This window comes from Pungitius pungitius, chromosome 11, assembly GCF_949316345.1.
Source record: "Pungitius pungitius chromosome 11, fPunPun2.1, whole genome shotgun sequence".
Lineage (NCBI taxonomy): Eukaryota > Metazoa > Chordata > Actinopteri > Perciformes > Gasterosteidae > Pungitius > Pungitius pungitius.
The window spans coordinates 12,194,671-12,217,363 of NC_084910.1; the positions used below are offsets into that span (position 1 = coordinate 12,194,671).

General features: G+C 42.1%; 1 protein-coding gene across 5 annotated transcripts; it reads left to right on the forward strand.

Annotated features, from left to right (window-relative positions):
• Positions 1-10,101: 10,101 nt before the first annotated feature.
• Positions 10,102-22,221, forward strand: LOC119197303 (metalloreductase STEAP4-like). Of its 5 annotated transcripts, none has more exons than XR_009957083.1 (10): positions 10,102-13,554; positions 13,662-13,769; positions 14,550-14,620; positions 14,961-15,045; positions 16,744-17,022; positions 17,117-17,211; positions 17,316-17,469; positions 17,579-17,749; positions 18,695-20,090; positions 21,251-21,373. XR_009957083.1 is itself a non-coding variant. In XM_037453498.2 (10 exons), exons 1-10 carry the CDS (start codon positions 13,228-13,230, stop codon positions 21,360-21,362), a joined length of 1,494 nt encoding a protein of 497 aa, XP_037309395.1. In that variant the 5' UTR covers positions 10,102-13,227; the 3' UTR covers positions 21,363-22,221. The 5 variants fall into 5 exon arrangements, 4 of the variants coding, with proteins under 4 accessions (XP_037309395.1, XP_037309393.1, XP_062421659.1 ...); XM_037453498.2 differs by having other exon boundaries at positions 18,695-18,786; positions 21,251-22,221; XM_037453496.2 differs by having other exon boundaries at positions 10,102-11,700; positions 12,490-13,554; positions 18,695-21,380.
• Positions 22,222-22,693: the final 472 nt, after the last annotated feature.

Below are 22,693 nucleotides of genomic sequence, written 5' to 3' on the forward strand. Positions count from 1 at the left end.
TCTCAAAATCCTTCCCCCCTGATCCTTCCTTGTTTGCCCCCTCTACCACTCCGCAGCCCCCTCCCCTCCCTTGGCAAACTCCCTGGAAGATAATCAGCATATATTCTGCTGCGGATGAAAGTAATGGCCCTAAAAGCAAGCACCAATCCAGAAATACACAACCCCCTGTCCAGAATGAATGACATAATTCTGAAATGTGTGATACATGCGTGCATGGCCTATTTTGTGGATTTCTCTCCTTTTATCTGCCGTGAACTTATGCCAGTATTGACCCCATACTTGTTTGGCCTTGTCACGCCAGATTTCAAACGCTATCGATTGGATCAAATGATACCGCTGTGTCTGAAAGCGTATGAAGGCTTTTCCTCTTGTTTGTGACAGTAGGAAGTTGTCTGGAATAGCGGCTATCCCATTTATTGAAATATCAAATATCAGTGGAGCTTTGTAAATAATAGATACGGTCTGTTGCTGGGGTTCGGTTTGTCCCAGAGGACAATGGAAACACACTGTGCTGAGCCAATTTTAGTCAAACACACGGGAGCACACTCAAGTGTCCTCTCATCTACAGTTATTGTACTTCAAAGCCATGACAGTTAAGATTAAATACGGTGGTAGACTGATCACCGGCTCCACTGCCCTACACCAGTCGGTGCAAAGAAGAGGAGAGGAGTGGAGAGGAGAGGAGAGGAGAGGAGAGGAGAGGAGTGGAGAGAAGAGGAGAGGAGAGGAGAGGAGAGGAGAGGAGTGAAGAGGAGAGGAGAGGAGAGGAGAGGAGAAGAGTGGAGAGGAGAGTGGTCCAAGCTTATTTGGAGAAGCCCCTTATCAGGTCTGTGCCCCCACCCCCTGGCTGCCCTGCACGTCGAGCAGTGCCTAGCTGGGTCAAAGGAAGTGAGGTCATGTGTATCATGGATGCAGTTAAAGATCCACTTGGCAGCAAATGGCAAATTCACCACTGAAGGTCAGACATCCATCACCTATCAGAGAGAGATAGGCATGCTGCATCTGGGGCAGAAAGGCACAGAGGGTGGTGGGGAGGAGGGTGGTGAGTGGGGGGTGGATCTTTAATCTTTTACTCTGCGAGCAGGACATGGGGCCTGCCTTTGCTCACAGTAACATTTAGCTCACCCAGGGAGCTTTATTGTGTTGTTTTGTGCTTAAAAGCAGCGATGTCATGCAGATAAACAGCAGCAGCTGCTCTTTTCCGTTTGATCCCCCCTCCTTTCATCCAACTGCACGTGCACGAGCACACTAACGCCTTATGGTCTAAACAAGAGATGTGTATTTCCCAGTGAATTATCCACAGCCATGTAGTCCTGTTTCTGCAGCCAAAGTGACCCATCTCCGGCTGCTTTAATCTAATCAGTGTACTCAACGTCCTAATAGGCTGATTTCCCACCAGTCTGCTCCACTGGGGCTTTTATCTGTTTTTATCTGTGTGTCCGTTTACTGTTCAAGGGTCAGGAAACAGCTTCCCTTTCCCTGAGCGAAACTAGAGCTATATCACAGTAAATTACATCCAGGCTCAATGTGATTAATGTACCGTCCAGTTTTGGGTTTATATCATGCACAAGTGTTTGTGTGTGTGTGTGTGTATTTGTGTTTTAATGTGTTTGGTAGGGTCTATCAACTAGAATGTAATTTAATCTGGTAGCCAGGCCTCCCCCGGTGACCTGTAATGATTTAGAGCTGACCTCGGCTCTCTAACTCAGTAAACTCTTTCCCACACAGCTGGCGCACGCTCGCATGAACGTGTGAAAGAGCATTGCTTGCTTGTATGTCATACAGGCCTATTTACATATAGACAGTGAGTGTGTGCCGCGGCACCACCTTGACTTTGCCACCGATTCGCGCACACACACTCTAACCCCTTTACCTCCACACACACAAAGAAACACACACACACACACACACACATGTTCATGCAAAAGCCACTCACATATTCCCCACATTTTTTCTCTCTCTGTTCGACCTTCAGTTTGAGTTTACGAGAGTCACCTCCAATCCCATAAACAAGCCGTCCGTCTAGCCCCCCCCCCCCCCCCCCCCCCCCACACACACACACACACATTCACACACCTATATATGCACACGGACAATAGTTATTGGATTCATAACTGGGATACTCCTATCCTCCTGCTCTCTGTGTAAGAGGTGTTAAAATGAAATTCTCCCACCGAAAAGCTCTGCTCTTACCTGGGATTTAGAAAATCTCTCTCTCTCTCTCTCTCTCTCACACACACATACACACTGAGGCCAGCAAAGGCTATACATTGAAAGAGCGAGAAAGAGTGAAAAAAAAGAGCGGCGGAGCGGCAGTGAGGGATTACAACGGTTAAACTGGGAATGGTAGCAGGATGACAGGAAGAGGAAGAGAAGCTATGAGGGTACTCAGAAAGACTAGGGAGAGCTGAGTTTTTAGACAGAATTGATCTGTCAATCTCTGAGGCAGCTGAGGAGAGGTGGGTGAGGTTATCAGAGGTAGTCAACGGGGCAACCAAGAACTCAATCTGTTCTCATGGTAACTGCACTTATTTCTCTCAAAACATGAATCAATTAAATGCTTTAAGTGTCTTTCTCCACAAATGATTGTACAACCCTCACAGCTATACAAGTAAATGAGTCTCAACCCAAGGTCCATTTTGTAGCTGTTCGAAACTTTTATTCATTTCACAGATTTAAAACTTTGACGACTTTGTATTGTTTAGAAACCAGTACACTTATCTCAGTACCCACCAGCTGTTCTGGACCTCTCAGTCACGCAACATGCTAAACATCACCAACTTCTTATTTGGTTGGTATGCATCACTGCTTTGGAAATGCAACATGTGTGGTAATCCATTGCATTTTAAGCTGCAGATAAACTGCATAGCAAACAACAACAACAACAACACAACTTTTAAACTTGATGTTCTATCTGATGGATGTAAACACATAAAAAGTTATATATGTCTGCTATTGGTTTTTGCATTATAGAAAAAAGGAAAAAAAGCTTTCCCAGAGGTCACATGATTTGTTATGGGCCAATAAAACTGGTCCTCTACGACAACCTGCTTCCACAGACCTGAGCAGCAATGCAGGTCTTCTTTTACCGTGGCCGATGAATAGGCTGCAGTGTCTCATGGTTCAAGGTAAATATCAAACCATCTACAGTGATTCATGTTATGGCGACACATTCCTTCAACTTTCCCTCGCAGCAGAGATTCAGTCTATTGATCGTACCGCTGCTTGATTTCTTCTCTTCTTTGTGTTGGTATTTTCCTTTATTCTCACATCTGACTAAAACCTACCTTAAAGTTTCAGGTCATGACAGCATCTCTTTCTAGAATCAATTCCAATACCCTCCAGTGATTGCGTAGTATGCAAAAGAGGGATTGTGAAAGTAGAGATGGTGGAGAGACAAGTGTTTGAGAGACTCTTCTAAGATGACGTGGAGATGAAACCTTTGTTGCGGTATTAGACAGAAAGAGAGAGGGGAGAGAAATAGAGGTGAATCAATCATCACATCATCGTACACACCTGGCAGGCAGTTGATGGGGGAATGTAAGCCCCTGCTATCTCTTCTTTGCCATACCAACCTTATGCCTTCCACACAGGAGAAATGGATAATTAAAAGATATACCGATAGTATGGGAGCGCAAGAGGGCCATTGTGACCTCATCGCTGTTCTTCCCACTCTGACATAATTAAAATAGAAACTTTATGGAAAACAATTTACATGATTCATCCTACTTTAGATTTTTTTTCCCTGTTATTTTCGACCGCACTCACTCCATCAACCAAAAACATTTCCAGCCGTAATGACTCTGCTTAAGAGCACAGAAAAGAGGACCTGTTAAAGACATGGGAAGTTTTATGGAAGCAATCATGGGAGCCATTTAATTGCTTCCGCCTGAGAATAGAGAGGTTCACCGTGTTGTCGTGGTCTCAATATAATCAAAGTAAAGTCCTCGGGGGAGTAGTTACTGCAGTTGTCTATTGTACTGCTATAATTATGGCTACCATCATTTATTACTTTCAAGCAACAACACGTTGGTTTGGATGTTACCGCGCAGAACCTAGGAGGTGGGTGTTGGGTTAAAGCTGATTACGGGCTCGCATGAAATTGTGTGGATAATTGCTGATAATGACAATTCAACTTCTCTCGCGATATGTTAGTGAATGGGCCAATCACGCGCTGAATATTTCATTTTGCCACCTTTAGCTTATGTAGAAATTGATTTCCTCCTCATCTGATGAGCCAGATCGATGGGAAAATAATGAAGACCTGTTTCAAATGATATCCACACGACTCAGGCATCTTTCACACGCCTGCTAATTGAGTGCCTTAAAATGGAAACTATTACATGCTTGGAATGGTAGAAAAAATCACACATTTGAGAATCATCAGATATACTGCAATGTTTTGTTTGGGAAAAAACATTGCAATGTTCTCAAGAGTCAATTCAATTTACCATTAAATTCATTTTTACCGAAGGTTTCACCCATTCATGTTTAAGGTTGAACGTTTTTAAATAACTGATTTATTGGTACTCATCTTCATCATTCCACACATCTTACTGGAAGAGGTATGCTGTTGACTCATTATTGTCTTATTGTCCTGGTTAAAATGAAATTGGATTTAACTTTGGTAAATACTGACACTTAACTAAACTCTTAGACATCTCAGACTTCTAACACAGGGAGGTTATCTTTCTCTACTCTGTATTTTGAATGTTTTGCCTACTTTGTAAAGATACTTTTTTCACACTTTCTTACATGGATGTTTTGCAGATGCTATTGTCTCTTGCACTTAGCCCTCCTCTAGCGTACCACTACAAAAAGCTTTTCATGAACTCCACAAGGCATCGTGTTTGTGTGAGAATATATGTTTGCATGTGCGTGTTTGCATGCGCTTGTCTGTTCTCTAATCTATAATTAATCATTGTCACTGTGCTAAAATCAGGGATTTTTTGTCTGGCGAATGTGTAAAGCTACCCCGCAATCTCTGTCTCTGGCTCTCTCTGGCTCTCTCTCTTTCTATTCCCTTTTCTTTCCCATGGGTAATGCCTATTTTAGGAACCTGATGTTCTCTGACAGCTTTCACACATTCCTCCATGGCATTAATGTTGAGCGAGGCACACACACGCGCGCGCGCACACACACAAATGAAGGAATATTGAGTCTTTCTAACATTGTTATTTACAGACAGTCCTCGGGACACGTTAGCTGCACTTGGGTAAATTTGCCTCGGGACACACAATGAAATACAACACAATACAAAATGATCTTCTAAAAGGCGCAGTGCATTACCACACACAATACGTAACATTACCATCTAATAGAATGTGATTCTACACAATACACTAAGAAGGACTGTATTGTGTGCATTTCCTCATTCATTTAGTATTGGGTGTAGTGAGGCGGTCTCTCTTAGGGGTCTGCTAGCCATGATGATATGATATCAAGTCATGTTTTCAGTCATAACTTGTCATGTAAGATTATGGCCAGTTTAAGACGTGACATGAAGGGGCTGGGGGGGCTTGAGAGGATCTCGTCCCGAGGCTTTTATACAGAGTGTATGTTTGTGCGCGCACATCATCTGTGAATACGACTGATAGCTCTGGCAGAGAGATTTGGCAGAGGCATAACACACACACACACACACACACAGAACAGACATCGTGCTGTGACACACACTAAGACAAAAAAGTGTGAATGAGACTGAAATGTCAATCTATAGCTCGGCAAGTCAGAGACTAATTATACTGCTTTGCTGACACAAAAACATTCTTTTGGCTCTTTCTTTGGATCTCCACAGCTACCTGACAGGGTACGTGACACGGGAAAAGCCAATGGGACTACTACCTCACACACACACACACACACACACACACAAATTGACAAACCCATTCAGGGAGAACCAAACAATTTACAAAGGAATCCCTGTCACACACGTGTTCATTCACACGTTAAGCTCGTCGCCACATTGGGCCAAATTTTGGCATCTTGTTTACAGCTTTAAAGATCAGTATTGTGTGTAAGAACTGCCAAATTCTGTGTTTGCAGGATTGAAACAACACTAGGGAAGTCTGTCGTAAGGTAGTGTGTGTGTGTGTCTGTGCTGGCGGTATGTGCGCCTTGAATTTACCCCTCTGGGTATGAAGGTCATCAGCAAGGGCGTTCTGAGTAATTATACATTTTCTCTACTGCAAGAGAAGGCCATGCCTGACCTTTTTGACATGTCAGAGTTCAATGCTCTCAGCATTGTCACACAGCAATTAACCTTTCTATACTGTACAAATGGTCTTTCCTCCTTACTCACGGCCTCTCTCTCTCTCTTACGAAACACACACACACACACACACACACACACACACACACACACACACACACACACACACACACACACACACACACACATATTATTGCACATGCATAAACTGCATGCGATGCAAATTTAAGCTCCTCTAAGCTGCTTTTCCATCTGTAACCTTCTAAATAGGGTCAATTTGATCAAATGGAATATTTTAGCAGAGACAGGAGGGAATAGAATCTAATGTAAACTATAGCGTGTGCAGCAAGTTTCATGCCAACCTTTGTCAAACATTGTTCCTGCATCCTTTATATCCTCTCCTTTTGTCTTACCCTCTCTATCTCACAAGGCTCAATACATCAGTGACTGTCTGATTTCCACCTGTACTGATTTCCACCTAGACACCTGCCTTTTTACCCAATTGTCTTTTGTCAAACAAACAAACAAACACACACACACACACACACACACACACACACACAAACATGCACTCACGCACGCACACACACACACACACACACACACACACACACACACACACACACACACACACACACAAACATGCACTCACGCACACACACACACACACACATACACACACACAAACATCATTCCTGTTTGAATTGTCTAATATTTAATTCCAGAGTCATTCATTATTTACATTTCTATCAAAATCTATTTTCCCCAAAGACCAGGACATGTCGTGCCATAGTTTCTCTCTCTCCCTCTCTCTCTCTCTCTCTCTCTCTGTCTCGCTGCCATTTGCAGATCTACACGTCACACACACACACACACTTCACACACAACTTAATTTAAATTAGCTGTTTATAATCCATTGTTAGACAAACAAATTGTAAGTCTCTGTTTACAAAAGAAAATTAAAAAACAATGTCTAAAATTGGGCAAAAATGTAATACCACACACACATCGAACCACCAATCACTCAAAGAATGATATACTATATGTATTATAGGTGAAGAATCAAACTCACATTCACAATGAACAAAAATGGGGGTTCTTTTGAGGCAGCTTGGCATGTATGAATATCAAATATTAAAACCAATCATCATTTTTAATTTATAAAATAACTTATGCTCAATGTCTTGTTTCTTATCGCTGTTTGCAAACCATCTGCTGTTTCGAAACACAATGTTGAAGGAAAACTCAGGAATGCTCAGCACAATAGAACATAATGGAATGTGGCAAACAGAAGTGTGGACCCTAAAGATTGGCTGACAATGAATAATTCTCTTTTTCTTCCTCACGAGACAGCGAAAAGCACAAGAAACTGGCGTGTCTTATCAGCGCTCACAATATGTATTGTTGTAATTTCTCCAGGAAAGCATCAGACGTGCTGGATGGTTGTGAATAATGAGAATATTGCTCTTTTTTTGCAGTAATGGAGCAATTTATGTAACAAAGGTTTTACACCTCAATTGCAAGCAAATCCCTGGAAATCGTGTTTCTGCCGCTGACTCTGTGAGGGTGGAGGGCTGTGCCACTGTCAAGTCGTTGAGTGTTTGAGGGCTCTCTGGCAGGCATTTTGAGTCCTTTATGAACCCTTTCCGTGAATCAGCTTTAAGTGCTGTGGGAATTACCCACAAGTCATTGCAATGTGACGTTAAACAGGAGAAAACCAGTGAAATTATGGAGAGCTAAAGAAAGGCACAGGTGTGATAAGCCTGTTCTAGGAAATGTGCAGAAACATTCAAGATTAAAGACAAAATGAGCAAAAAACTTGCATCAATCAGATGATGTTTAATTTAAATCATTTATCAAATCTCCAATTTTGTCATTGAAGCGGTTGTGTGAAAAAATACTAAAAATGACCTCCCATATTGTGAGGAAAGATGTTCAAATCAGGGAGTGAAAAATATAAGAGATACACCCTCAGTTGTACATTATCATTTTTTAAGGTTGTCATGTTGACGGGATATAGTGCAGTTAAGTTCTGTCCCATTTGTGTTGAGAAACTGAGATGGCATCAAATAACGACATCACAAGCAGGCACTGCAGGTTACAAACATCTTTAACGTTAACCTTCATGTAATCTGTGAGAATTCCTCACAAAACTTAACAAAGTTCAATTGCAGAATTTCAGCAAAGGAGGCACACAAAAAAGATTAAGCTACCACATTCTAACAAAACAGCCTTTATAAGGTTGAGTAGTTCAATGTTGTAGCTAAAAGCATTTAAGATTCTGATTCTGACTCCTTTTCAAGGCACCCTACTGATTCAAGCACTGGTTGATTTAATGGCCCTTGCTCACGTGGTTACGGGGATCAGTGCTGAAGCAAACTGATTTGATTCCCTGTAGCCGCTTCACAATAAAACCCCAGCTGCATTCCCATTGGACTCTTTTATGGTGAACCAGCAGCAGCAGGTTGGCGGGTTTTCACTGACAACATCTTCATTCATAAAACCGACGGCCGGGGGCTGACATACAAGGCACCTATCAGATGTATCGAACAGTTATACCCATTCATACAGCGCCTATTTGATCAAGCTGGGGATACGGTTCTTCCTCATGGGCACACTGTAATGGAACAGCGGAGCTTTGTGTGTGTGTGTGTGCTATGTGTGAAGGTCATTAAATCCAACATTGGAATAGCAGAGTACACCAGTAAACAAGGAACGGATAAACATGAAAGAGGTAGTTAGGAGAGGATGGACTCGAACGACAGGCAGGGCCTCACGTACTTTTACTAACCATGCAACTAATCGCACTGGCCTGCTGCAGGCTCGTCATTATTTTTCACCAATCATGGGTCTGTCTGAGTTGCCTCATTGTGGCATTGTATCCCAGAAGGCCTATTTTGCAGGGGAATGAGAACAAATGGCATCCTCCCTTGTTAGGAATATTTCTCCTCCTTGTTAACTATAGATTTGGTGTGAAAATGGAGCCGAGATAGAAACAACAATTTACCTAATCAACATTAATCAACATACTGCTCATTAAATTCGTGCAAATTGCCTGCTGCCTACCCCACTCTCTTCTTCATTCACCCTTACTGCTGTAAAATTATAGAGCAGGAAAATTACATCTCTGATGAGTCTGAGGTTTTCATCCTTATAGAATTAGACTTCTATGTCAGATTTTTCCCACCTTGTCAGCTCTTTCACTTGACTGGAGGGAAGGATGAGGAGATGAGGCGAAAAATTCTTCAGGCCCATTTCAGCCCTATAATGGGCTGCCGATTTCCCGGCAGCCATGAGGGAGGAGCTGTGTGGATGCATGCTATTTGTAGACCACAGCTGTTTGTCAAAGATATGATTATATAGAGTGACACGGATCCATCAGAGATTTTCATTTCAACTCTCACAGCACGGCGAGCGAATCGGTTCGGTTCGGTTTCATCCATCTCAGATCACACAAAGAGCGACGGGAAGTGCAAGAGGGAAGAAAGAAGTCAGATGAGGCCAAAAGATTGTCAACGCTTGCTTTCCAAGGGGAGGATAAGACAGTCCCATGCAAGCACTATCATTGTCGAGATATTTTTAAAGCGTCACAATCCGCGGTGTCGAAGGCTGAATTCTGAAATGAGCATTATAATTCATGTGTGTGTCCGACGAAAGAGAGTAAATCTCTAAATCTGCAGTTCCATGCAGCTCCTCCCCACCTCTGATTTCTTCCGCTTGGCGTGCCAGATAAGATTCCTAACTTCAAACATGCAGCTAATGCTCATCCTGTTAAAGCAGAGATAGAGGACGAGGCCCTCTGAGTTGGGACATGTTTCTATGTGGCATGTGAGCCGGCTGTGGAGATGGCAATAATGGGACAGTGAGTATTAACTTACACACACACACACACACACACACACACACACACATGGAGTTTCTTCTCACCGAGCATACAGAATGACACAAATGGAAACGCGCAGAAACACATAAACACAAACACAGTATGTTCCATGTGCATAGGCATATGATCTATTAATGTACAGAATCTCCTCAGCCCGAATTCATAATTTTCATCAAAGGTAAACATCTGCAGAAACGGGTTGCACTTTTCATTCATACTCGGATTCTCATAAACCTATTCTAAGTGTTTCCTAATGAACAGCCCAGGCGTGTCTGTCTGGAAAGAGAGTAATGGAATATTTATAGAATATTTCTGGCAATACTTTTGGGAAACTCTGGTTCTAACGAGGGTCTTTGTTCTACTGAGGCAGAATTTCCGCTCTCCTAAGTTGCATCTCTCCCTTTGTCTCTTTTCCTGTGTTCCACTCCCTCTGCTATTCTCTCTATGTTTCTATCGTGCCTGATGGTACATACGGGACCTCGCTCTGTGCCGTGATACCTTTCTCTCTGTCCGCTTTTTCCAACAACCTCATAGTCTTCTCTCAGTCAGAACCTCGATCTTAACCTCATACCTAATCAATCAATCAATCAATTCCACAGAACCCCTTCATCCTGTCCACTGTAGCAGCATGGCACTACATATGCATGCTGTGACTCAAAACTGTCTTTAATACTCTGTGGCTCTTATCATTCTTTGTGCCATTTTATGAGCTGGAAGCAGCTGGAAACCTCCAAATAATTGCCCTTGGGAATAAAACCTCATCCAGTTCATTCTTGCTTGCAGTGCATGCGGTGCAGTGTTGTTGGCAAGAGTGGCAAATTAGTTTTTTGTCTGTTTAACCGGCAACATTTTTTTTAATCACTATTGCAAGATTGCATGTTCTTTCAGCAATGCACCGCAGGCTGATCCAACACAATTCAAGCTCAGTTTCTCACATGAGCTGTAATCCGTACTCAGCCCTGACATTTATAAAGCGTTGGTTCAGCGTGTGTTTGATGTAAACGTGTCCCTCAGCGTATCCCCGTTAAATGTCGCGAGATGTTTTCAGATAAGCACAAAACACTTGCATGCCTTTAAATCCTCTCCGGACTTCTATTGAAACCTTTAAGGAATCAGGTCTTGAGGAGGTACGTGTGTCATTGTGTGTGTGATGGTGTGTGCATGAATGAGTACATTTTGTATTTAAGCTTGCCGTTGTGCGTCCGATAAATGGCCAAAAAAACTGATTTGAAATATAATTAAATGAAAAACAGTTTTAATTTGTGACAGTCAGTTACTACTAGCAGCACAATAATTAATTATTCAAATCTGTTTCAGAAAGTCCAGGCGCTTAAAAAAAGGAGTTGATGGGTATTACTGTAAATCAAAATCTTCCCAAAGCAAATTAGAAGAAATGGGAAAAAAAATCCTTCCTTTTGAGAAAACCCTTCTGGAGAGGTCGTTCTTCCCTCTCTGTGTCGTCTCTGACATTTTCAAACCCCACCCAGAGCTGTGAGTGGCTCCTCAAAGGACACCGATCGGCAAACACAAACTCAATACTTAAAGAATTATAAGATGGATTTCTATGTGATCTTGAGACATTGTGACAATCCAGCTGATGTGCAAGGTAAGCAAAGTCTTGCAAATTGCATTTTCATGCATTGGTGATGACCCCAGCGGTTGACACTTTTTGTTATGCCAGTAGCCACAGGGGTCGCCAAATTAACTACAACTTTCAAGGTTTTCGTTGGAGTAAGCTTCCGGGGAAGTGTCCTTTAAATGTTTGACCTGTATGTTTATGTGTACGTCGAAGGGGGTTGATAACCTTGAGAGCAGAACAGGGGTTTTTAGCATAACCCTGTTTTGTTGGAGGGAAAGACGTTGGAAAAAATAACAGTCAGCTGTTATTGAATTTACTCAACGATTTTAATACTTGTTCATTTAGAGACGGATAGGGAAGGAGTGGCCGGGCAGCACTAGGGGACGAGGGAGAGAGTGTGGAGGGCAAAGGGGAGAAAGAGAGGCAGACAGGGAGAGAGAAAGTGTGACTTTTGGGCAGAGAGGGAGGGAAGAGGAGAAGAAAAGATGCCCCGGAGGCTCAGAGAGTAAATGAGTCATCGGGCTGGATCTGCTATCAGCTCTATTCTAACAGTGCTGCAAGTGAATAGATGCCTTAAAGGTTAGGCATAAAATGATTTCTCATTTTGCTGCGGTATCCCCCAAGGTAGACATTAATGCTTTAGTTATGGACTTGCCTGTAAAAGCTCCTGAGGTAACGCGCTGCTTGTCTTCCATAAATACCGCCGCCTCTATTTATGCACATTGAAGTTTCAATGACGCTGCTTTTATGATGAGAAGAGTGTTTTTGTTCAAATAGTCAGTAAAGTGGATGTGACGCTGTGTGTCATTTCTACAGCCAGGTAGTCACCCCGCCTGCAGAGCCGACTCCCCATGGTGCTGCGGATCACAGATGAGACTCTAGTTCGCTCTGAGCGTCCTGACCCGTTTCAGTGTGCACACACGCGTGCATGAGCACACACACAGACACACACACACACACACACACACACACACACACACACACACACACACACACACAGACACACACACACGGACCGACAAACATGGGCAAACAAAGCCTTGCATTCATATAAAGTAAAGCAGCCACACAAAACACCGTCATGTGTGCCAAGCTTCTTTCTGCTCTGCTGAGTTTGTTCGTGTCACAACTTTGATGTTTCAGCCATGGGGACATGAACGCTATTTGCACAGATTCTTTTCCCAGTCGTTTTCTTGGAACAGTGGGTTTTTGAAATGATAATGAATCTGTTGGCCAGGAGACGTCTTCCATGTCTGGTGTGGAAAGACATAGAATAAGGTACGCCTGGAAAGCAGTAGAATACGATTTTTTGTTCTTCAATTTCATGTAAAAGTCAAATTCTGGCTGAAGCAGATATGCCCTGTAAAACGGTCTGTGTTTCTGAGAAATATTTGAAAAAACTGAGATTTAAATAAATCTGTCGATGCAACTGATTTTCATTTTTCAGTCCTGTTCAATCAAACTCTTTGCTGCAGGTGTTAAAAACAACCACATCTCACACACACACACACACACACACATTTCAGCGGGCATAGAGGGGTTAAACATGTTGTTATGGACACTCAAAGAGGGAGAGGCAGTGCACAGGTCAGATTCCAGGGGCAATATACACAGCAAACTACACAGCAGGGAACATTGACCATCCAAACTCGGAGTGAGATCACATCAGTGGTGAGTAGTCTGTTGGAGATGATGAAGACTGAGAGCGTGTCGCTGCATCCTCTGGGCACAGCAGCTGCCCCTGAGCCGGAGCTGCTGTGTATCTTGGGGACGGGGGACTTGGGGCGCTCTCTGGGCCTGCGCCTGCTGCAGTCGGGCTACAGGGTGGTGTACGGCAGCCGCAGACCTCACAGCTGTGGCCCCTTGCCTCAGGGAGCTCAGGTAGCACTCATGGCTTAACATAGCACTTTTAGTCTGTTAAATTGTATGTCTGTATTTGCGCAGCTCAAACATGTTCATATCTCTCAATCCTAATGTGTTTTGTACAGGTGACGAGCCACGCAGCAGCAGCCCAATCTGCCAGTTTGATCTTTATTTGCGTTCACAGAGAACACTACGGCTTCCTGGAGACGATAGCACATCATCTTGAAGGGAAGGTGAATCATTGTTTGATGTTCGAATCTATCAATCAATCAACAATACGTTTTACGAAATCCTAAGTAGGACTTTAGCCTCCCTGGACCCTCTCAGGGTGAGCAGTATAGAAGAACTGACAATCCTTAGTAGTTATTGTAGGGAAAGGATCGGGAAGTGATATTATAATAATACATAAATAGTTGTGCTACAGTGTTCACTTGTCGTTATGATAACAGGGCGAAGAGATCACAGATAAAGAATGTAGCTCCTCAAACATCTTGTAATTATTAATACATATCCATAAACAGTCACAAATACACAGATCAGTTTAAGACAGAGGTCAACATTTAATCGCTGCACAAGATAATAATAAATACAAAATTGAATAATACATAATTTTATTATATTTTAATACAAATAAAATAAAACTGTATGTACCTCAATAAAAATAATGCAGATAAGGCATTTGTTTTCGGGAAAATAAAACAATATGAAGATATGAAATGTTATGTTATTTTTGAAAATAAATTTAAATCAGCATCAAATCAGAAATTCCATTGAATGAGGGTGGAACAGATTGTACTCGACTTGTCTGTAGCATAAGTAGTAATGTGAATAAATAATCACAATACCGCTGACACGGCTTAATCTGCATTGATTTAATTCCTGTTCACACTTTTATCATACTTTCTGATTAGCTCAACAGTCTCACTTGATTGTAATAGTAATATGTATGAGGCAAGATAAGAGTTAATTGAATTGATTGAACATTTTTTTTCCTTTTGTCTCCTGCACTCAAGGTGCTGGTGGACCTCAGTAACAACCTGAAGAAAGAAATGTACCCAGAGGCCAACGCCGCCTACCTGCAGAGGTAACAGACTCCTGTGAAAAGCAAACAAAGGACATCTCAATCAGAAAGATAAAGGCTTCAAACATCAGGAAAGTAATTGTTTTATTAAGAGAGCTAGCTATTTTTTTGTGAACATGCTAAAATCCTAAAAGAAACTTCAGACATCAAAACTCTGAAGTGAATTGAAAAGAAATGAAACAATAGCGGGGTTGCAGCTCCCTTGTCAGGCCCACCTACAGTGTTTATGTTCATTTTAAGTGGAAACATTATTCCCCACCATTTCAGGCCCTGTTTTCCTATGTTTGTTTATTCGGAATTTATGAAACAATTGCAGCCAAAGTCCTTGCTGTGTGTTCCTCAGACTGGTCCCTGGAGCTGCTGTGGTGAAAGGGCTCAACACACTGTCTGCCTGGGCCTTGCAGAATGGACTTCTGGCAGGAAAACAGGTGAGAGAAGAAGTAGGGGAGCTGTTATATCAGTGTGAAAAAGCAAAGATGCTCCCGAGCCTTAAGGAAGGCTTGTGTTGGCTGTAGATAAGATAAAAAGACAGAGATTATCAACTTATTCTTTTCATTATTACTGCTTTCAACATTTTCTCCAAGAAAATTGAAGATGTATCTCTTAGGCTCCTTGATAATAGGAGATGAATTATCCACTAAACCACACAGAATTTAGGAAGGAAATTGATTTCATTTTAGTGGAGGAAGGTGATTGATTGAGAGAAAACTAGGGCAGCGCTGGTATGAACGCACAAGCTAACAAATAAACAAACACACTTCATAATGTTACACAGCATAAAGACCATTGTTTATTGCAGCTTCAGTTTCGCAGCTACAAAGAGAAAAACACAAACAAGATGAAACCTCTGGGGACCAAACCTGAATCTGCCTTGAATCATACAAACACACACCTACACACACACACACACACACACACACACCGCAGCAGTGCTCTATTTTTTTTAAACAGGCATTGTGAGAAGGCGCCTCTGAAAGTGTGTCCTTAGAGGTGCATGTGTAGGTACAGTACACACACCTGCTTTTAAGTGTGTGCCATTGGTTGGCCAGCGATTTGAACAGATCCACAGCGGGGTTGCGCCTCTGTCACATTTACATTCAGATGAAGATTTAGTCTGTCGGCCTTCCCCTGCTGTTACTGGTGCAGTAATGGAGGGAGTCATGGCTGGCTGCCCGGTCCACTTATACACACACCTGGGGGAAAACTGCTCCATCCCACTGACTCCACTCTACGCCCGTCAAACTGCTCTCTCTCTCTCTCTCTCTCTCTCTCTCTCTCTCTCTCTCTCTCTCTCTCTCTCTTGCTGTCATTCGCCTTGGGATAATACGCTTTATTTCCCACCTTTACCAACAAGTTGATCGTCTTATCACAGAGCTGTGAGTGTGTTGATAACCTTCAGCGTGGGGAAGATCTGGAAACAGGATTACATATTGAGCAGTATACATATACACTGTGTGCATATGTCTTAAAAAAGACTAAAACAGCATGAACAGAAGATGGGTAATTCTTGTAAGTCATGGGCTGTATATTCCAAACACAGTTGATTAGTTATCTAATATTACTACTGTATTATTAGCAGCTTAAAGAGAAAGGAACATGTTTATATTAATATATTTTTTGAGTTGTAAAATTGCAGATGAAGATGAAATGAGAACCGCTTCTACTTCTATTAGGACGTGGGGGACATCTTTCCTTCAATGAAAAATGCACATGGGCACAGTTTATTTTTAATTAGTCCCACAAACACCATTTTGCTGCAGTAATCAGGCACTAGTGCTCAAAATCAGAGGCTGAAAATAGAAAATAAAAAATCCACTTTAGTCTACTTTGGGCTTGGAAGTTGAAAAGTGATAAGGGAAACTGCTGGTTTAGGGCACGTTAAGGCATTTGTTGAAAAGTGAACATCATTGTGACGCTTTCTTAAAGGGTTAATACAATACATTTTTCCCCTTTACAGTAAGTAAGAATACAAATAAGTACATCTTAACTATTTTCAATAATAATGCAATTTGATTCATATTAAATCAGCATGAAATAGATGAAAAACATGTTTCCATGTGCCACATATATATGTTTGTACAGTCCATCACTAACCTTTTTCTTGAATCCCCCACACTATGCTCCAGGTGTACCTGTGTGGGAACAGTGAGGAAGCAAAGTGGGCAGTAGCAGAGATGTCCACTAAGCTGGGCCTCTCAGTTCTGGATAAAGGGTCTCTGTCAGCAGCCAGAGAGCTGGAGGACTTTCCCCTGGAGCTTTTCCCAGAGTGGAGGCTGCCGCTACGCGTGGCCGTTGGCCTCGCCGCCTTCTTCTTCTTCTATCTGCTCATCAGAGATGTCATCTACGCATATGTTGAAGAGGGGAAAGACATCTCCTTCCGGATCACAGTGTCCCTCGGCAATAAGGTGAAGATGTGCCGACGTCTGGTTAAATCCTCTGTCGATGGTGTTATGTCGTCCCCCTTTGCAGGATGTATTCTGTTCATCCCCCATCCTTCAGGTGTTCCCCATCGTGTCTCTCATCATGTTGTCTCTGTGTTACCTGCCTGGTGTCATAGCTGCCTTCCTTCAGCTCTACAGAGGAACCAAATACAGGTCAGACAACAGAACATCACAAATTTCCTACTACTTACGTGCAATTTATGGTTAAAAAAAAAAGATTCATTTTTGAGGTCTCAGCTCTGTTTTGCGTGTTCTAGGCACTTCCCTGATTGGCTGGACCGCTGGATGCTGTGTAGGAAGCAGATGGGTCTGATTGCACTGGGCTTCGCTTTTCTCCATGCCATCTATACATTCGTCACTTCTAATCGCTATTCTGTCAGACACGAACTCATCTCGCTAGTGGTGGATGAGGTGCAGCAGGCTAGATCAAACCTTGCAGTGTTTTTACGATCCAAAACATGGAGAAGTATGACATTAAGCAAACCACACTTACAGCACTGTCTGTCTCTATCTCCCTCAGATGAAGAACAACAAAAGCGCCCTGTCTTCCTTTGATAACACTAAGGCTTGGGGTCAAGACTCATTCTATGCGCTGGGTATCCTGGGCTTCTTTCTTTATGTCCTGCTCGGACTAACATCCCTGCCCTCGGTGGGAGGCTCTCTCAGCTGGAGAGAGTTCAACTTCATACAGGTCAGAGCGCAATTCGAAAGGTAGAGTCCTTCACATATGTGTTAGTGGTCGAGTGTGGGGGCGGATGTGCGTGCGATCAATTTAAGGCCTCAGACATTATGTAAGTCGTGTGCTTTTTATTAGAAAAAAAGATGTTTTAGCACTGTGATAATCTGTATTTGCAGTTTCCAGGATACGTTAAAAAAAAGTGTTGTAAAAGCAATATGTCTCCGGCACTCACATCCCCAAAGGCCAGTTAACCATCTGCCTAAGAGTGGAAGCCTGGATGACTTTAGCCCAGGATCTTAAATGTTAAGTTATTCATTAAACAGATTTATGACAACTGGTATAATCCTCAAGGAGGAGTTTGTTAATACAGGTCACAGGTCCATTTCTGTAAAGGTCAGGTCCATAAGTAGACCTCCGATAGGGAATGTGACTCAAAGATTGAGATCCGGTGAGAACAATTGTGAAAAACAGTAACTGGTGTCAATTTAAACAGATTTTCTCTCCAACGATTGTAAATGATTGAATGATAACTTTGAGTCACTGTGGATGAGAACATCATCATCCAAATGTTAAATTATCCATGCAATTAATAACATCCGAGCCTCAAAGGCATGTAAAATGCTGATTTGCTTTTTTTTTTTTTTTTGCCAAGAGTTGGCCCTTTGTCTGCTAAATAACACCAGCACCTAGTTAGTTTAATGAATACATATGCAACATAGTCCTCCTACAGGCCCTCCTAAAGCTGCTGTTGTAATTCACACATCTCTATGAAAACCAAAGTGTATGGGGGGGGGTTTGTGTGCTGGATTACCTTTCCTCCAAATGGTATCTTTTCTGAGATAGAAGCACACGATTCAGTCAGCTTATGAGGTGCTTGTGGCTTGATCTTGTTAGCTTCGGTAGTAAGCGTACTTACTCACAACTCAACATTTCCATTCCATGTGAATTTTTCCCCAGTCTAAGCTGGGCCACCTGACCCTGTTCATATGCACGACGCACGGCTACATCTACGGCTGGAACAAGTTTCTTCAGCCCTCTACCTACAAATGGTACACCCCTCCTGGCTACTTGCTCTGTCTGATTGTGCCTTCTGTGGTGCTCGTGCTGAAGGCACTGGTCCTCCTCCCCTGCGTGGATCGAACCCTGACCCGTATCCGACAAGGCTGGGAAAGGACGCAGCCAAACGAGGAGATAGAAAAGGTCACCAACTGTGACCTCTGATTTCATCTGAGATTATTTCAGTCATTATTTTGCAAATGAATCTCTTCATATTCAGGTTGGGATGTAGAGTGAGTAAAAGTAAAAGCATATACATAGATATTTTTTGTCCATTTTCATTTGGTTAATTTTTGTGATCAATCGACAATGCATACTCTCAATAGTCAAACAAAAAACCCCAAAATAGGTTCATTTCTAATGGACTGGTCTTGTTTTTAATGTGTATTTCCTTTGAGTTTTGAAAAGAAAAGCTGAAAGAAACAGACAATTGAAAAGTTAAACCGGGAGTCATCTGTGACATTTACACTTGGATATCAAATTATGACTGCAAATTAAGCAACGTGCAGCATCACTAATGCCTAATGCCTAACTAATCACTTGGACAAATTCTGACAGCCATTCACTGATGAACGTGTGGTCAACAAAGAGAAGAAATGTAGGAAGGATGGTTCTTCTTGCTCAATAGAACAATACATCACACTTTTTGATAACTGGTAAGACGCAGCCGAGTCAACCAGACCTGCTGACGTGTGTTTCGTTGTATAAAAACAGTAACATACAGGTTTGGAAACCTGTGCTTCAAGCTCTGAGTTTCAACTCTATGGACAAAGATAGACTGCCAAATCCATGGGGAAAGAACCAGACGATTGAAAAGTTCAACCAGGAGTCATCTGTGACATTTACACTTGGATATCAAATTATGGTTTAAAATAAAATGTGCTACGCCAAAGGATGGAACAACATGATCTTGATATTAAATTACTAAAATGGAAGTTTACCTTAATAGAAACTTTATGTTTTGTAATAGTGGTGTTCATAGGAATCCAACGCTGTGTGAACATTCAACAATTAAAGAAGTGTTCGTCAATCTGTTGCATTCATAAAACATTAACGCACTGCTTTGAACGGGAAGCTTCTATTGACTCTTTCCCAAAATCTCTATGAACCATGAATTGTGAGCGCTCCATGTTCAAAGATAAATGTCAGACTTGTCTTATGTCATAACCCCTCTGGCAAAAGTTACAAGTTTTGAATACAGATAAGAAGGCCCAAGTCTGAAATGCCTCAGTTTTGCATTAAGGAATGCATAAATCATCACAACAAGAAGAAGCAGCACCATGATCCAGCAACCTGAGTGAGTGCCCCTAACCATCCGTTGAATTGGTAAATGGACTTGTACAGTGCTTTTCTAGTTTTCCGACCACTCAAAGGACTTTAACACTACATGACATCATTCACCTATTCACACCCATTCATGCACTGATGGCAGGACCTACCATCCACAGTGGAACCTGCCCATCAGTAACTAACATTCACACACTGTAGTCACAGCTAGAGGAGCAATGCTGGGGTTAAGTGTCTTTCCCAAGGACACATTGACATGCGGGTTGGCCGAGCCTGGCACCAAACCGCCAACCCTCTGATTGGAGGACGGCCGCGCTCCCCACTCACCCACAGTCGCCCCTTAAACTTGTCCAATACGTTCCAAACCCTCCATCTCTCAGTCTGTTGATGTAAAAGTTGCTCTCCATTACATCAGTGAGCAGCTAGCATATTTCAAGAGTCTTTTGTGAGTTCTCACACATCACATAATGCTTGATTGGTTCAGCAGGAATGTCAAAGACAGGCGTTTAAGGTGAATAGTGTGTTACTTAGCACATATCCTGCAGCCTAATTTGTGGTGGAAGTCCCTGGATGTTTGCAAGCAACGTGCAGCATCACTAATGCCATATCCCTTGGACAAATTCTGACAGCCATTCAGAGATGAACATGTGGTCAAGAAAGTGAGGAAATGTAGGAAGGATGGTTCTTCTTGCTCAATAGAATACATCACACTTCTTAATGGCTGGTAAGACGCAGCCGAGTCAACCAGACCTGCTGACGTGTGTATCGTTGTATCTTGTTTCACACACAACAGGAACATGCATTGAAAATACTGAACTGGTCAGCTCAGTAACATACAGGTCCCCAAAAGAACGGTTTATTGTTCTTAAATTTCTAATATATTATTCAGATTTTAGTTTGTTAAGTGCTGACTTTTGCTAAGTATACCCAAGTAGTTCATTTACAACAAGTTTATAGTGTTGCTACTCTGGCTGAGTAAATGTTATATTTATTAAACATGTCTATAGGAACAAACAATGAGTCATGCAATGTAAATATACAGAAAATCACAAGTCACTACACTGAAGATGCTGAACTTCCCTGGTCACATCGGTTTTGATGCATACCATCAAATTATACAGCATATCCTGGAATTCTTTTTTTAATTCACGCATGTGTCCATATCCCCAGGGAAAAGGATTCCCCTGCAGATGCTGATGCAGCAACACAAGCATGTGCTGACATCGTAATTGGCCATAGGACAAAGACGGCGGATGTAACCTTGGACGTCATGCTCTCATAGCACCACGGGGAGACAGGACAGGAGCGGGTCTCTGAAACATGCTACAGATTGAAAAGAAATGTGTTGCATCAAGCCTTGTCGAGTTGATTTCAAGGGGCCCAGAATTTCCAGGGGACCCCAACCCTTCCCACTTTGAGCTACATTTTATCAACTGATTTATGTCAAAGGATGGACGGGACTGTAAAATGTGCCAATTTTTAATGAACTGTGAACATCACCCAAAAAGCAATTGACAAGGCAGACCCAAAATATATTACAAAAATCACATCATTGTTCCATTTTTTAAAATTTCAATTGTTGCCCAGCACTAGTCAAATATTTAAGAAAATATTGAAATAAAACTCTCGGCTTCCACAGTTTCGATAAGATGAAGTTGGTGGACGAGCGAGAGAAACACTCTACAATCAGTACTATTTCACACAGAATGAAAACCGAATGTGTGAATTTAATCGCACCCATCACATTCAGCTATTATCCCAACACATACTTTATTCACTAAATTTCTCCCGGCACAGATCTGGAGACTTAACAGCTCTGTTCGGTAAAGCAAATTATATAAAATCAGAAACTAACAAAATTGACAACCCTTGATGATAATGTAAGCATAATATTTGTTATATTTTGGGTAATATGCTATCTTAAGATTTTGGGTCAGATATGTGTCTTTCTCCCCTGTTGAGTTGGATCCTAGTTATATACAATTGTGATTACAGTATGTATGCACTTGATTATTACAAAAAGCAGATACATTTAATGTGTCGATGTGACATGTTTTTCAACTGTTGTATGATAAACTGAAGAAACCGCTAATTAAACTTTTGACCTAGTGTTTTTTGGATATAACATTGGATATTGACTCACATGAGTTAATGGGCGCCACAATCTAGTGTGTTCAAGCAGAGCAGCTGGGTACACATGCGACTCCGACTCTGCAAAAACAACATGTGGACTTAGTCGCTAATCAGGTGGAAAGGACACGAGACCTTAGTATGTTCAAAACAGAACTTTGTCAGATGATCAAGATGCAGAGGGGGGAAGTGAGGACGATGGAGCAGGTGTTGCCATGACAGAGCCTGGTGATACAAGAGTAATGTGCAGCGTTCTTTTTGCCCAAAGCAGAACATTTAGTCAGAGGCATCCTCTTATCTAACATCTAACATCATTATCTGCACACACAATCTACAACTCATTTACAGCCTCTCATGTTGTTTTGTTCTCCTATTACCCCAAAACTTGCTGTTGAGTTTAGCCAATTTCCTGCTGTGCGCGTGTGTGCTGATGTTGAAGTTAGATAGAGCTTTCCAATATTGCCATGGAAAAAAATTAAGATG

Bases quoted from the DNA above. Each gene is read 5' to 3' on its own strand.
- LOC119197303 (XM_062565675.1), top strand. From the start codon at position 13,228: ATGGACACTCAAAGAGGGAGAGGCAGTGCACAGGTCAGATTCCAGGGG. The intron at 14,621-14,960 runs GTAACAGACTCC...TGTGTTCCTCAG, and splicing joins AACGCCGCCTACCTGCAGAG to ACTGGTCCCTGGAGCTGCTG. The intron at 17,023-17,116 runs GTGAAGATGTGC...CCCATCCTTCAG, and splicing joins CAGTGTCCCTCGGCAATAAG to GTGTTCCCCATCGTGTCTCT.